Source organism: Thunnus maccoyii, chromosome 10 (assembly GCF_910596095.1).
Source record: "Thunnus maccoyii chromosome 10, fThuMac1.1, whole genome shotgun sequence".
NCBI classification, from domain to species: domain Eukaryota; kingdom Metazoa; phylum Chordata; class Actinopteri; order Scombriformes; family Scombridae; genus Thunnus; species Thunnus maccoyii.
In genome coordinates, this window is record NC_056542.1 from 11,985,230 (window position 1) to 11,999,145 (window position 13,916).

At 38.9% G+C, this 13,916-nt stretch overlaps 2 protein-coding genes across 2 annotated transcripts; one reads left to right on the top strand and one right to left on the bottom strand.

The window, feature by feature from the left end:
* Positions 1 to 21: 21 nt before the first annotated feature.
* Positions 22 to 5,969, bottom strand: themis2 (thymocyte selection associated family member 2). Its single transcript, XM_042425304.1, has 6 exons — positions 5,835 to 5,969; positions 4,820 to 4,960; positions 4,310 to 4,735; positions 2,455 to 3,668; positions 2,144 to 2,258; positions 22 to 1,582 (listed from the first exon to the last, which is right to left on the bottom strand). Exons 1-6 carry the CDS (start codon positions 5,935 to 5,937, stop codon positions 1,470 to 1,472), a joined length of 2,112 nt encoding a protein of 703 aa, XP_042281238.1. The 5' UTR covers positions 5,938 to 5,969; the 3' UTR covers positions 22 to 1,469.
* On the top strand, positions 3,341 to 13,524 carry ppp1r8b (protein phosphatase 1, regulatory subunit 8b). The gene is made up of 8 exons (XM_042425313.1): positions 3,341 to 3,419; positions 8,167 to 8,298; positions 8,827 to 8,887; positions 9,221 to 9,374; positions 9,930 to 10,147; positions 10,516 to 10,660; positions 10,948 to 11,012; positions 11,314 to 13,524. The coding sequence occupies exons 2-8, from the start codon at positions 8,246 to 8,248 to the stop codon at positions 11,665 to 11,667; spliced, it is 1,050 nt and encodes a 349-aa protein (XP_042281247.1). The 5' UTR covers positions 3,341 to 3,419; positions 8,167 to 8,245; the 3' UTR covers positions 11,668 to 13,524.
* Positions 13,525 to 13,916: the final 392 nt, after the last annotated feature.

Genomic DNA, 13,916 nt, shown 5'->3' on the forward strand with positions numbered 1-13,916 from the left:
TCACATTTTTAATTCATAGTTTTCACACACAATGACATCTTAATAATATACTGTATGTACACTAGGTTTGGAAACTATTGAAGCCCTTTCCCACAATTTATTTGCATTAAACCTTAATTTAAGACAATTATTTATACTAGTACACAACCCCACAATAAACAAGCAATTTTTTTAAAATACAGAAATACTTCATTTACATCTCTAATCAGACCTTTTGGTATGACATTCAAGACTGAATCTTGCATCTTTTATGTTTGGATCACACTTTAGAATATTTGTCTTCACTTGGTTGAGTCCACCAACCAAATTCAGTTGATTGGCCTTGGTGCAGAAATGTAGGCCTGTATATAAGGTCCCACTGGTTCACACAGTAAAGTTTTAACAAAATGTGAAAATACCAAATAAGTCTGATGCTTTCTTCAGCTTCTTTTTTATGACAATACGTGTCTTTCTTGTACAAAATTGAACAGCAGACACATTAATCCACATAATGTTTGTAACTGAAGTTGTAGAAATGTTACACAAAATTAACTTTAAGTAAGTCTTTCAAATTGTTTGGCCAATTAGTCACAAATGTAAAACTTACATTCATTTCTTTCAGGAAAGTGGTTTCATTACACAGTATGTGATTAAAAGTCTGCCCAATAGTCTTTTCACTGAGATTACAAAAACAGGATTCGAAACATATTGCAGTGCCTTTTTGTACAATCAGACCATTAGTTCTCTATGACAGCTGGGAGAGCTCTACGATTGACAGTAATAGAGAATTTATGACCAAGTGAGAAACTACAGAGTTGCCATTTTGTGATCTCTGTGGTTAAGAGTGTCACCTCACAGCGAGGACTGATCTGAGCCCTTTCTGTTTAGAGTTTGTGTATACATATATGGTAGGAGGTTGACACACTAACATGCAGTTAATGACCACAACATGAAGCAACCAATTTCTACCTCTGTGAAGCTTATAAATGAGTATTTGTTTAGACAAAGAGGAGTTGATTTAACTCTGGCAACTTTTTACAGCTTTTCGTGGTGTATTGGACTGTATTTCCTGTAAAGCATTGCTTACTATTGCACAATATAATTTTTTGTATACAAAGCTACAGCCCTTGAAACTAGCACATGGTTAAATCACTCCCCTGACAAGTTTGAATAAAATGTGTAGTACGATGGTGCTGCAGCATATTCCAACAGCAAAGGTATTATTTGTTCAGTCAGGGTTTGCGGGTGGTGTACTGTATGTGTCACAGCTCCAGCCACTCACAACCTTGACGAGGATGGTTGAGGAATGAAAAGTTGCTCCGACCACATGAGAAGCACAGGTTTTATGTGTTACACAAGAGGAAGCTACACACATTTGCTATCACTGAAGTGTCCTAAAATAATGTCACATATATATATATGGTAAAAACGACCATATGACTGTGACCATAGTCACCCATTCAGCTCTCACTGCCCATATGTGATACCTTTTAGTAGAACAAAACATTCTCTTGTGCTGTCTTCATCATTGCTGCCAAAGTGTCATCCACAATTTCATAGTCATGGTCACTGTCCACATCTGCTGCAACGTCACTCAGCGACACTGGGGGGAAAAGAGGGGTACAGTTCATCAAATAGTAATAATGGAGTCCCCATTCACATCCAGTATTTAAGTTCAAGCATAAGGCTAGCAATATTCTCTCCTTTCTCTTTGTCAGGAAATCCCAAGAAAAGATCAATACCAACAATGAATTGATCTTACTAACTAAGTATTGTGTGCGTAGACAAAGTTTGATATAGCTGGGCACTATTTTGAGTCAATCCACCATCCTGTGGCTGTAAATACTCACTAGAGTGCCAGCTGTGTATTAAGCCACAAATGAAAATAGTCCCAAACAAAAGCATTATTTACTCCTGTTTTAATATGCTTTACAAAAAGTTATTACTGATGTTTCCGTGACACTGCAGTGTCAAATCAAATTTGTGTTCTGTTATTATATCTTCAGTTGGACCAAACAGATAGGGAAGTGAGGAAGTATTGTTGGTTGCACACTCATCTGATTTGCTGACATTAATAAAATAAAAATAGAAAACCGTCTTATTCATTTAAATGTTGCCTACATGGCCATAACCTGCATGTTACAGTTTGCAGAAAGAGCTTCACCTTTTTTAGAGTCTTCCATTTTCACATAGGTGTTTGGCTGAGCCTTGCCAGATGTCATTTCAGGCGCTAAGTGCTTTCGGGGTACAACTGGTGGTGGTTCATCGTCTAAGATAGCCTGCAAAGTAAAGGGAAACATTCAGTTTTGTTGCATACTTGACTTCTTTACCACAAAAGTGGAAGCATTTTGTCTTTACTAAAATATACTTTGTGAGAAAATGTGTCTGCGGTGTGTTTTTCGTGGTAACTGATGATCATAATAAATTTTAAATAGCTTTTGGAAATTTATTATATGCATGAAAGACCACACTTACCGGAGGTGGGGGAGCTGGAGGTCTTTTTTTGCTATTTAAATTCAAATCGCCCAACTCTTTGGCTGGGACGCTTTTGTCTGATCGATGTTTGTGCTTGTCTGCCTTCGATGAGACTTTCTTTGATGTTTTTTTCAAAGATTTTGAGGATGACAGATTTCGCTTTGGTGGTCGAGGTGGGGGAGCTGCATCTGAGTTACCCTGTTTTCGAAATTCATATAAGAACGTGTCTGTGACCTCAGTAACTGTATCCAAGTGGAACATAGGGGGTTGTTCATTGGGCCATGGCAGGGGGTCCTTGGTGAAACAGACGGACAGAGAGAGCCACTGGGTGGGGATCTCGAAACAGTGGTCTGGTCTGTTTGGAAAGCTTGCCTGGATGGTGGGCTCCAGCATAGCCCCCTCTATTCTGAGACATGGAAAACCAACTAGTGGATCAGTCTCGAGTTCAGTATCACGGCTCACCACTTTAACATCCAGTGGCAATTTAAACTGTTTACCCAAGTCCCTGAGTCTGTATTTCTTGGTATCAGTGATAACCTCCACAAAGTGACCCTGCATGTACAAAGGCAGGAAAATCTCCTCTTTCTGACACTCCTGATTTACTTCCTCCTCCTCCTCATCATCATCATCATCGTCATCATCCAGCTCTTGGAGGCGCCGACAAAAGAGAGCCTCGATGGACTCCTTCTGTCCCTTACTGCTTCCACAAGGCAACTCAACCATTTTGCAACTAACGACCTCCAGCTGGTCCCCAACACTGAGGCCAGGCAGACCTTCCTCCTCAATTTCCTCACAGTTCGTTGTTACAGTGACCCTCAGATCTGGTGCCTGGGCTAAAGCAACATACAGCTCATACACTGAATTAAACTCTCTTGGCCGCCTCCGAAATCGTCCACCATATTGCTGAGATACCAGGAAGAACTGCTGTGCCTTCCGACTTTTCAAGCTGGATATCAAAATCATGGGTGAGGTTCCTTTCTTATGGAAAATGAGGTTCTCATTTTTGTTAAATTGCGGCAGCCAGTTGCACTTAAACAGAGAGCGGCTCTCTGGGCCTTCCAGTATTTCCACTACTGCAGGGAAGGATTCATCTGGCTGGGAAAGGACCTCCGTCAGACTGAGTGGCGTCACAAAAGTTACATCCTTACACACGTCTGTGACATCAATCACATCCACCTCTAAGCTGGATGGGAACTTCAACACATTCTTCCTTACTGTATAAAAAAATGGTAGAAACAGTATTAGAAAATGTAGTGGAGGCACTCAGTGATATAAAAATAACTGAAACCAGAGTACGGTATGTTTTATCAGTTATGGGAAAAATATTTGGATAATCTTATTAAGTAAAAGTAGCAATACAACAGTGAAAAATACCCCTGTACTCAAAATCACGCTCACGTAAAAATACCTGAGAGCATTTTTTATAATACAGTAATGAAATATTACTGAGATATTTTTACTAAAACATTGATGTTGGCCAAGTTGATTTTAATTTACTTTTTTTACTGTTGGGTTGTGAAATCTACAATGATGCATCATATTTGAATTCATCATTTTCATCATTTCGAGTTTTTTGAGTTTAAGATCAAGCAATAGATCTAAATCTTAATCTTAATAGGAAGGAAATAAATATAGAGGTTTAAGGACAATATTTGCCTCTCAAATATAGTAAGTTATAAAGTAGCATAAAATGAAAACACTCAAGTAAAGCCTTGAAATATTAATATTTAAGTACTTGCATAAATGTAAAAATTCCACTGTAATTTACACACAAATTCAAGTGTAATTTACAAACAAAAAAAGAATTAAGATAACTTTAAAGTTAAAAAAAAAGAAAAAAGTAGGTTATTCTCACAGCTCATGATGGCGTTGACCTGGTATACTGGACTGAGGATAAGTGGTTGGTCACACTTGGTTGTGTTGATGAAGCGAAACTTTCGACTGCGCAGACAGGGTGAGGACATGATCTCCCGCAGAGTGAAGCGCTCCTCGCTCTCACACTCATGGAACTCCCCTCGGGAAGAAAGAGGGATACACACTTCAGCTGAGGCTCCCTCTTGTCCTTGAACATGGCAGCGCACCTGATCCTCTTTCCCTTCACGCCGCTGAATGGAGAGCACAGTCAAAGCTCTCCCGGCCCCCAGAGTGAAATTTTCAAAGGTCATCTTGGAGTGGCTGGCAAAAGTGAAGGGAAGGCAGGATTCAAGGCCCACAGGTCTCAGGCTCAGCATTTCCTCTATTGTACTGTACGGCATGTCGTCTGGTACAACCTTGAACAAGCCTGAGAAACAGCAACAAGTATCAGTGGTCAGCTTCGAAACAAATAGTTGCTGTTACAAGAATGTTGTTCACAGCTCAGACCGACCTGTGTGGCTGATAGGCAGCTCAAACTTCTCATTGGTGCCGATGTCTTCACAGCAAACTGATAGGAGTTCAATGCCAGTGACCTTTACTAGATCTCCAGTGGAAAAACACACTTCACTCCCAGAAATTTCATATATAGACCCTGAAACAGAAAGTGAGAATTTAAGATAAAGAGGAACAGTGAAACAACATCAAAACTCAGTCATGAACAAAAACTTCACAGCTCAGAAAAATGGTCACCGTCTCATTTGGCAACAGTAATCTGAATTTGTTTGTTTGTTTATTTCGAACATGTAACAAATAAAAACAAAACAAGAATAACAAATAAAATGAACAGTAAAGATATACAGCAAACTCTCAATAAATAAAGTCTTATGAACATAAATAAACAACAAAAATAAGTATTACATGTCTGAACAGCAGTAGGAAGAAGTATACACTTATAATGGTACTAGCCCTTCTCCATACGCAATCTGATTCAGGGTTAAGCAAAAAACTAAAAACATGTAAACAATAAATAGATACATTAATGTAGCATTATCAGTTCATGATGGTGTGGATGTGGTGTAATGGCCTGTGGCCGGTCACACTCGGTGGTGTTGATGAAGTGAAACTGTATTATAATAAAAAACTGTATTATAATAAAAATAAAATTATATATTATAATCAAATTCTCACAGGGCCATTTGTCTGTGTAATGAATACCACTGAGACTTTAAGCACATTTAGTTGATAATATTTCTATATTTTTACTTAAGTATGATTTTGAGTACAGGAGTATTTTTCACTGCTCTATTGCTACTTTTACTTAATTATACAATGATTATATTAATTATAATATTTATGTACAGTACCTGCATAAATGTAAAAATTCCTCTGTAATTTAATAGATATTTATATTTTATATTTAATGGACTACAGGCACATCACGATTAGTAGCAATCTCCTCAGCAATCCAAAGCTCATCTACATTCACAGTTTCAAATCGCATATGAATGAATATAATGAAGGCCTACCTTGAAAGTACACTCCAGAGCAAACTTGTAGAATTTTTGGCAAACAAGTATTGTCCAATGATGCAATGAATTCTTGAAGTGGCAAAGCAGTCGTGCCTGCCATTTCTGCTGCTGCTGCATAAGTGTGCTGCTTTCAAAAATGAAGGCAGACAATAAATGACAAGTGCAGCATAAAAGGGGGATGCTTTGTCAGTCACAAACCACAGAACTGAATGAGGAAGTTACAGGAGCAGTTTGCACAGTGCTTGCATTCACAGATCGAGGTGAAGAGATATGACATCAGCTTTGTAATACAGTGAAGTTTTGAAGAAAATGTATATTATTTTTTATTTTATTTATAGCACTTAATTTACTATCACGCAACAAAAAATATACTGAGAAATTCAGAGATTAACAGCATAGCTTTATAAGGAAAATTTGCATGTGTGTGCTTGCGTGTGCGTGAGTGAGCGTGGGAACTGCAAATACTGCATTGTGCAAACATTTTGTTACAAGGTCTGTAAGATCAAAGCCTGTTAATCATGTACCTGCATTTAAAGCACAACTTGGTGGTCTGGCCAAACACAATGTTTCTGTATCACATAACTACTGTGGACAGATCACACATGATCTAATAGAAAATCTCGCCCCAGAACTGATGCCAAAACACAACAGTAATGATTTATACATGACAGGAAGGACAGACATGTTTCACCCAGCTAAGCCAGGAATGGGTTCTAGCTGAGTTGATATGAAATGTAATTTTAGTCACTGTACTGTCCTTCTCTTCCAATATTTCCTGGTTCTAGTGCCTATTAAAGTCCATGACACATTCTCCATACAGGGAATTTTCCCTCTTTGTACTCAATGAACCTCAGACAAATGGTAGATAAAGACAACACCCTCACTTCCTGTAGAATAGACTAAGCATCCTCCCACCTCTGTGACATAACGAGACAGGCCCTCACAGTCTCTGTGTAACCCACAACACTTTCCAAAGGTGTCCTACAACGGCATCACTAAGATCACCCTGATCTGTTGGCTCAATCTCTTGAGAGGTTTTCCCCCCTTTCCATAATCCAGTTTGGTAATTCAATTTCTTATCAGATGCTACCTTGTGTGACCGAACCCTTTGACTCATCCTTGCTCTTTGCAATCAAAGAGTGAAGTCTTTGTACAAAGAGTCAAGTAACCACAATACCTTATTAGGTGCGAAGACCTTGCAATAGATGTAGACCCTGAGAGACCTGTGGTGTTCAGATTCTCAAAGCACTTACTCTCCATAACAACACGTAGACATACATTTCAAACCACGATTCTGTAGCACATATTTGAAGTCAGAAATCTGGGGTCTGAGGCCCCCTAGTGGGTTTAGTTGTCTGTCTGTTTGTGCTGAAGCTGTTATAACTTGGTCAGGCTGTAGTTTGTGGTGCTGTTGAATTTTACCACTTTATACTGACTTTCAAACATTTCGTCCATCCCATTCATGTCAATGAGTGTAGACTATTTGCAAGATTTCAGAGTGACATGTTGGACAGTGCATCATCAAAACACTATGTGAGGCAATATCTTTTGAAAGAATGGCGTTCATTCCTCCAAAAGACTTCCAGAGACTTATACAGTATGTCTGAAGTTGTTCTGGCAGGTTGAGGTGTCCCAACACCTTATTAAAGGATAGGTTCACAGTTTTTCAGGTCTGTCTTACAACAATTAGGTGGCCAAAGGAACACTGAAAGAGGTTTTGCTCATTGTAATTATTCTTCCTGGTCATACTGGCTATTAAAAGATCCCCTTCAAAAGCACTTTCAATATACAGTATCAGTCAAAAGTTTGGACACATTTTCTCATTCAAGTGAATGGGAAGGTGTGTCCACACAATAATTTTGTGCAAAAATGCATTTATGAGGCTTATATGAGACCTCAGCTGTCTGAGTTAGTCATATCAAGTGGATATCTGCCACATTTACAGTCTTTTTTAGCATCAAATTCCCTTTGTGTGTTTCTCTGTTGAGCTGCAGTGGAAGTATAGTAACAAAAAGAGGGACTTAAAAGACTGTAAGATATCTACTTGATTTGATTAATTTGAATGCTTTGAAAGCTACAGAAGGAGGCTTGTGGATTTTGCCCCCCATCACTTACATTGTAAGAGCATTATGAAGGGATCTTCTAATGGCCAGTAGGAACAGGAAGAATGATTATGGCAAGAAAACATATGTCAGTGTTCATTTGGGCACCTGACTATTGTTTTATGACAGACTAGAAAAATTGTGAAGCCGTCCTTTAAGACCAAAATAATAATATATAATCATCAAATGTCTAATTAAGTCTAAATTTGATGTGATGTGATTTGCAGGATTGCAAAACTCCAACTCCCAAGAACCCAACCTGGCTTTTACCCAACATGCACCTCGGCCTTGAAAAGCTCGGGCAAGATGGCGACTAAAACAAGCAAAGAGAGTCCTCCTCCTTTTGATTGTCCAACATGGTGAGAAAATGCACATGCGAAAGTTGATAAGGCTTGTTTGTGATGCAGTATGAGATGCAGATGAACAAAACAAAGTTCACTCATTTATGTAATTTACCGCTAATCGGAGAGAATCTTGTAGCTTCAGTTACTGTAGCTAACGTTAGCATCTAAGCAAGCTAGCAGGCTAACCCGTTAACGTTGGCATTCATTTAGAAATATCGTTGCGTCGTTTGAGCAGAAGGACGCTTTGCAGTTTAATTTTAGGGATGTTGGTTAACAACAACAGAGTTTCGGGGATATAAATCAGACAATTTCATATTTCTTTGCGTTTTTCTTGGTAGCAATCTTGTTCTTGCAGTATGTGGCGACTGCTGGAAACGTTTTCAGGAGGTTGAGCCACCCGTTTCAATAAATAAACCGTTAACCATGAGAAGACAAATAAAGCCAGGATAATCATGTATTGCCTGTATTGATCACCTTCACATGTGTGCTCGGAATCCATACTGTTTTGTTGTGTGTATCGTTAACAAAGTGTTTGCTTTTCAGGGCAGGCAAACCACCCGCAGGGCTGCATCTAGACGTGATGAAGGGAGACAAACTGATAGAGGTAACTGCAAGCTTGGCGGTCTCCTTAAGCATGTGTTAAAGCATGCATCTGTGCAAAAGCACAAAATATCGTGTGAATTAAGATGGTTGAATCGCACCAGATACGAGCCTGACAGTCCACTTTGTCCCAGATGTGTTGCACACTGGGGCTTTCTATGGCTGCATGGCTTCCACCGGTGCGAGAGCAGCATCAGCCCTGAGATTTAAGCTTTTCAGTGGGAAGCAACACTGTTGAGTTATGGCTCAGAGGCACAGAGATATTGCAGACTGTTTACACATCTTTTTCACAAGTCTTTTAATGACGATAACACACTGAAACTGTCTCTCCCTGTAGAAACTGATCATAGATGAAAAGAAGTACTACCTGTTTGGGAGGAACCCAGATTGGTGTGACTTCACCATTGATCATCAGTCATGTTCACGTGTCCATGCTGCCCTGGTTTACCACAAACACCTGAAAAGGGTCTTTCTCATAGACCTCAACAGCAGTAAGACATCCTCAGAATCACAATTGTATTTAAGTAATTTTATATTCAGAACCAGTGTCTGTAAAGGTTGTACATAAGTATGTCAATTGTGAGCACTACTAGTAGGTTTTAACTTAAAAGCTTTGACTTTGCTGTCTGTCTTTTAGTCATCAGTGGAAACCACATTAAGTTTAAGTTTTTATTAATTTGAGGCTGTCAAAGTTTACTTGTTTGCATTATTGATTCATAGTAGGGAAGACCACATCCGTCAGTGAGGACAGTCATTTAGGGATGGTGAAGATGAAGGCACTCAGATGTCATCACCACAAAAAGTCACTCTGTTAGAGGAGAATTACTTATTTGCTAAACAAAAACAAATTTGACCTCATTGTGTGCTGACACGGATTTTGTGACCCAGTTTATTATTACACCATCTTACAGACTTAGTGTGACAGCGACACACGCATTGCCACCAGGACTGCATCATACTCAATTCCATAAAACATGAATCATCTGAAAACCGAATGAACTGTCCCAACATATGTACCTTTGGTCATTTGATTGTCACCATTTTAGCACACGGTACTTTCCTTGGACACATCCGTCTGGAACCACACAAGCCTCAGCAGGTGCCCATAGACTCGACAATATCTTTTGGGGCTTCAACACGGACCTACACCATTAGAGAGAAACCCCAAACACAAGGAACCGCCGGCACAGGAGACAGCAAGACAGGAGAAGATGAGGAGCTGAAAGGACTGCTCGGGCTTCCAGAGGAAGAGACAGAGCTGGAGGTATATTGACATAGTTTCTTGGTAGTAACAGTAACAATGTTCATAAAGATGAATGTTTTCTGGTGTTCTAAGTGGCAGGCCAGGCACATCCTTACAGATCGTAGATTATAGAAGTAGTAACAATGTAAATGTCCAAAATTTCAGGAACATATTAACATAAGCACTGCACAGATTTTCTGATTATACGTTCTATTTATACCTATTGTCTAATTATTAACTAGTGATATTTGCTTTTCACATAGGTTTATGATACTACTTGTTATTATCCTGCTCTGTCTGGTGTAGTATCATGCAATAAAGTTGTGATATCCTGATATTGATTCTACTGCATTACACATGTTTTTCTTTTGATGTCTGTGTTTTTCTAGAACCTGACAGAGTTCAACACAGCTCACAACAAGCGCATCTCCCTCCTGACCATTGAGGAAGGCAACCTGGAAATCCAGAGGCCTAAGAGGAAACGGAGGAACTCCAGAGTTACCTTCAATGAAGAGGATTGCATCATTAACCCAGGTACAAATCAAAGTGAAAGTTGCATTGACGAAACACATACGATTGTAGTCTGGTGAAAAACAATACCAAACTAAAGTAATGGTAGATGGTTATGTTTAAGACTTTGTAGACATATTAATTAACTTCATTGGAAGGGTTTTGCAGACAAAGGTCTCCTGTCATGAAGAAAATATATACTGTATTTATCAAGATATGTCACCAATCAGATATGTGCATTTCTACATTTCATGGGATGAGCCTGAAATGTACTTAATGAATTGTAACGCTTGTATTTTACATACTTACAGAGGATATAGACCCCTCGGTAGGACGTTTTAGAAATATGGTGCAGACTGCTGTCATCCCCATCAAGGTAAGTGTTGGTTTTGTCATAAAAATGTCTGATTCAGTTAATACATTTTAGTTAACATGCTTCAAAGTATAACTGTGTGTTGAGCTGTTTGGTTACTCAGAACCTAAACAGTGCTATGCTTAAGATATTACCAGTATTCCCATAATGACTGTAATCTGCTGAAACCAAAAATAACTAGTGAACTTACTTGTCTAGTATTGTGTAACACACAATTGTAAAATGTGTCATTAAAGTAAATGTGTAACGTTAGGGGCTAAATGTATGACTTGCAAAGTTAATACTCTGTTAACCCGTGCTGCAGAAACGGAGATCAGAGGGCCAAAACACTCTGGGTCTTGATGACTTGACTTCAAAACGCATCCATGGCTACAGCTTAAGCAGTGGTCTTTATGGGGACTTGCCTCCCACTAGTCATGAGAACCAGCCAACAGGAGCTCCAGGAGGTGCTGCTATGCAGGGAGGGCTTCCTCTGCCCTTCCCCAACCCAGCACCAGAAGTGGACCTGGCCCCAGAGGCTCCCCAGCCCCCTGTCACCCTCAACCCCACCCCTGTCACAGCCCCTTACCTACCAGAGACCCACAACGAGCCACGCAAAAAGAAGTATGCCAAAGAGGCTTGGCCAGGCAAGAAACCCACCCCTTCACTACTCATCTAACCTGTTTCTCAAAACTGCTGACTTTCAGGTTACCAGCAGATACATCAGGGACTGTGACCTGGAGGAGGTGGTGTTATTCACTATTTTTGGTTGGTTTTGGTTGTGTTACTTACTGTCATCACAAAAAAGGCACCACACAATTTCCCTGTAGTCTGTCACAAGGTATCATCTATATTACTGAATCAGCAGTTGATAAGTCAGCCAGAAACCAGTTAAATCATTTTTATTGCAAGCAAAATTAACAAATTCACAAAACTTGTCAGTACATTTAAGCCTCAGAGTGGCAGTGAGTTATGCTTGTCTGTGAGTGACTGGCTACATGGATATGGGTCATTGAGTTTTTGATGTGTTGGATGTAAAGTTGTATTTTTTTTTTCTACTAAACATGTTTCAACATTTTTTCACTGCTTAAATATTTTGATAATGCTATTAAACAAATGGCAAAAAGTACTTTTATATAAGATATTTTACTGTGAGAAGTCCGAAAAGTCAGAGAATCCAGACATGAAGTCATGTCTTGATTAAGTTTCTATCAAAACACAGGGCTGTTTTTTTAACACTTGGAAAACCTATTTGAGATAATGTGATCAAGTTTTTGTTTTACTCACCCAAACATTTTCTTTATATATATTCCATCAACTGAAGTGTCTTGCATTTGTCCCATTAGCCACTAGATGGCGACTTGTGCACAAAGGTCAGAAAGATTTCACTGAGGGCTGGGGACTTGCAGGTACCACTGTGGACGGCCTGTTGAACTAACCTTAACCCCAAACATGTCCAAAATCTGCATATAGCATCCCGTGAAAGTGTTGCTGCAAGCTTCAAGTTATTATATATCATTACATTCTTTTGCGGATAAAAGCCATTTGCCCTGTCCAAACATTATGTTGATCACATTTGTCCCTTGACTTTTTCCAGTATAATGGATGGTTTGTTGCCCATTTTCCCAGCACCAGTATACTGTAAATACAAGGATTTTACAGTTTTCTATGTCTGGCAATTGATTGGACTGCTGTCACGTAGTAACAGAATATAGTGGAATGGATTCTAGTTCAGTAATATACCAGTTTTCCTGCAAAATAAAATGTTAGTTAAAACAGAAACAGGTATGGATTTAGGATGTTTTAATGGTTATGTAGCATGTTAACATCTTTCACATGCAACAGAGTACAGTGCAGCTTATATATTACATTGTTAATATTTTTTTTGCCCTGAACTGACTTGACATAGGAACTGTGTCTTTGTGCACAGTAGAAGGAAAAACATAGTTAGCCGTGTAAAACGTAATAAACTGGTGGAACTTTACAGTGTATTCCAAGTTTAAAGGTCCCATGAAATGGTGTCATTACTTTCATAATGTGATGTTCTGTATTTCCCTTTTTTAAAGTATTTTAGGGCATTTTTGCCTTTTATTTAAAGGACAATAGAGGAAATGAAAGAAGACAGATAGCAAATGACATGCAACAAAGAGAACCGGACGTTGCGGTCACAGCATATGGTATGCATCTTAAGCACAAGGCCACCACACTCCTCCGTATTTCCTTTTGTAACAGGTTGTGGTAATGCATCTATCTTAGTGTAAACCAATGGACTAGTAGTTATGGTAAAAACGCAGGATGACCTCATTGTTTGAACTTTTTTTTTATCCTCTGATACAGCATAAGGCCACCACTGAAGATTCCCTGTTTTTCAGGAAGTTGTCATTTCATGGGATCTTTAAATTAGCAAAAGTTCAGATATCACAAGACGAGGTGTTTCATTTTTACAAACTGTGCTGGTGACTTTTTGTCCTTGTGGGCATGTGGATTTTGTAATCATATGACTGTAAATAAAAAATGAATTACTTTTGACTCATAACTCTACTGTGTTTTCAGCTGTGATTAAATGTTGCACTTTGGTTTTGATATGAACTTCCTGTATTCCAAATTTATACCTAATGAAAAGTAATCTCGGTGAAAGCACTTTGATGGCTTATTTGCAGACAGTATTGCAGCATAGGCCGAATATGTTATTGAGAGCATATTGTATTACGTACTACCTAAGACTTTATTCTGGGGTTAAACATTAACATTTCGAGGACTTTAGACCTGGTTCAAATGAGTTCATCTGGCACAGATGAATCACTTTGACAGAGCAGACGTCAATCATTACAGCGGCATTACACTGTTAATGTTTGGCTACTGTTGACAGAAATGAATTAACAAAAAATGCAGGCTAAATGTCAAATGTGCTCAGCTATACCTTTTGTT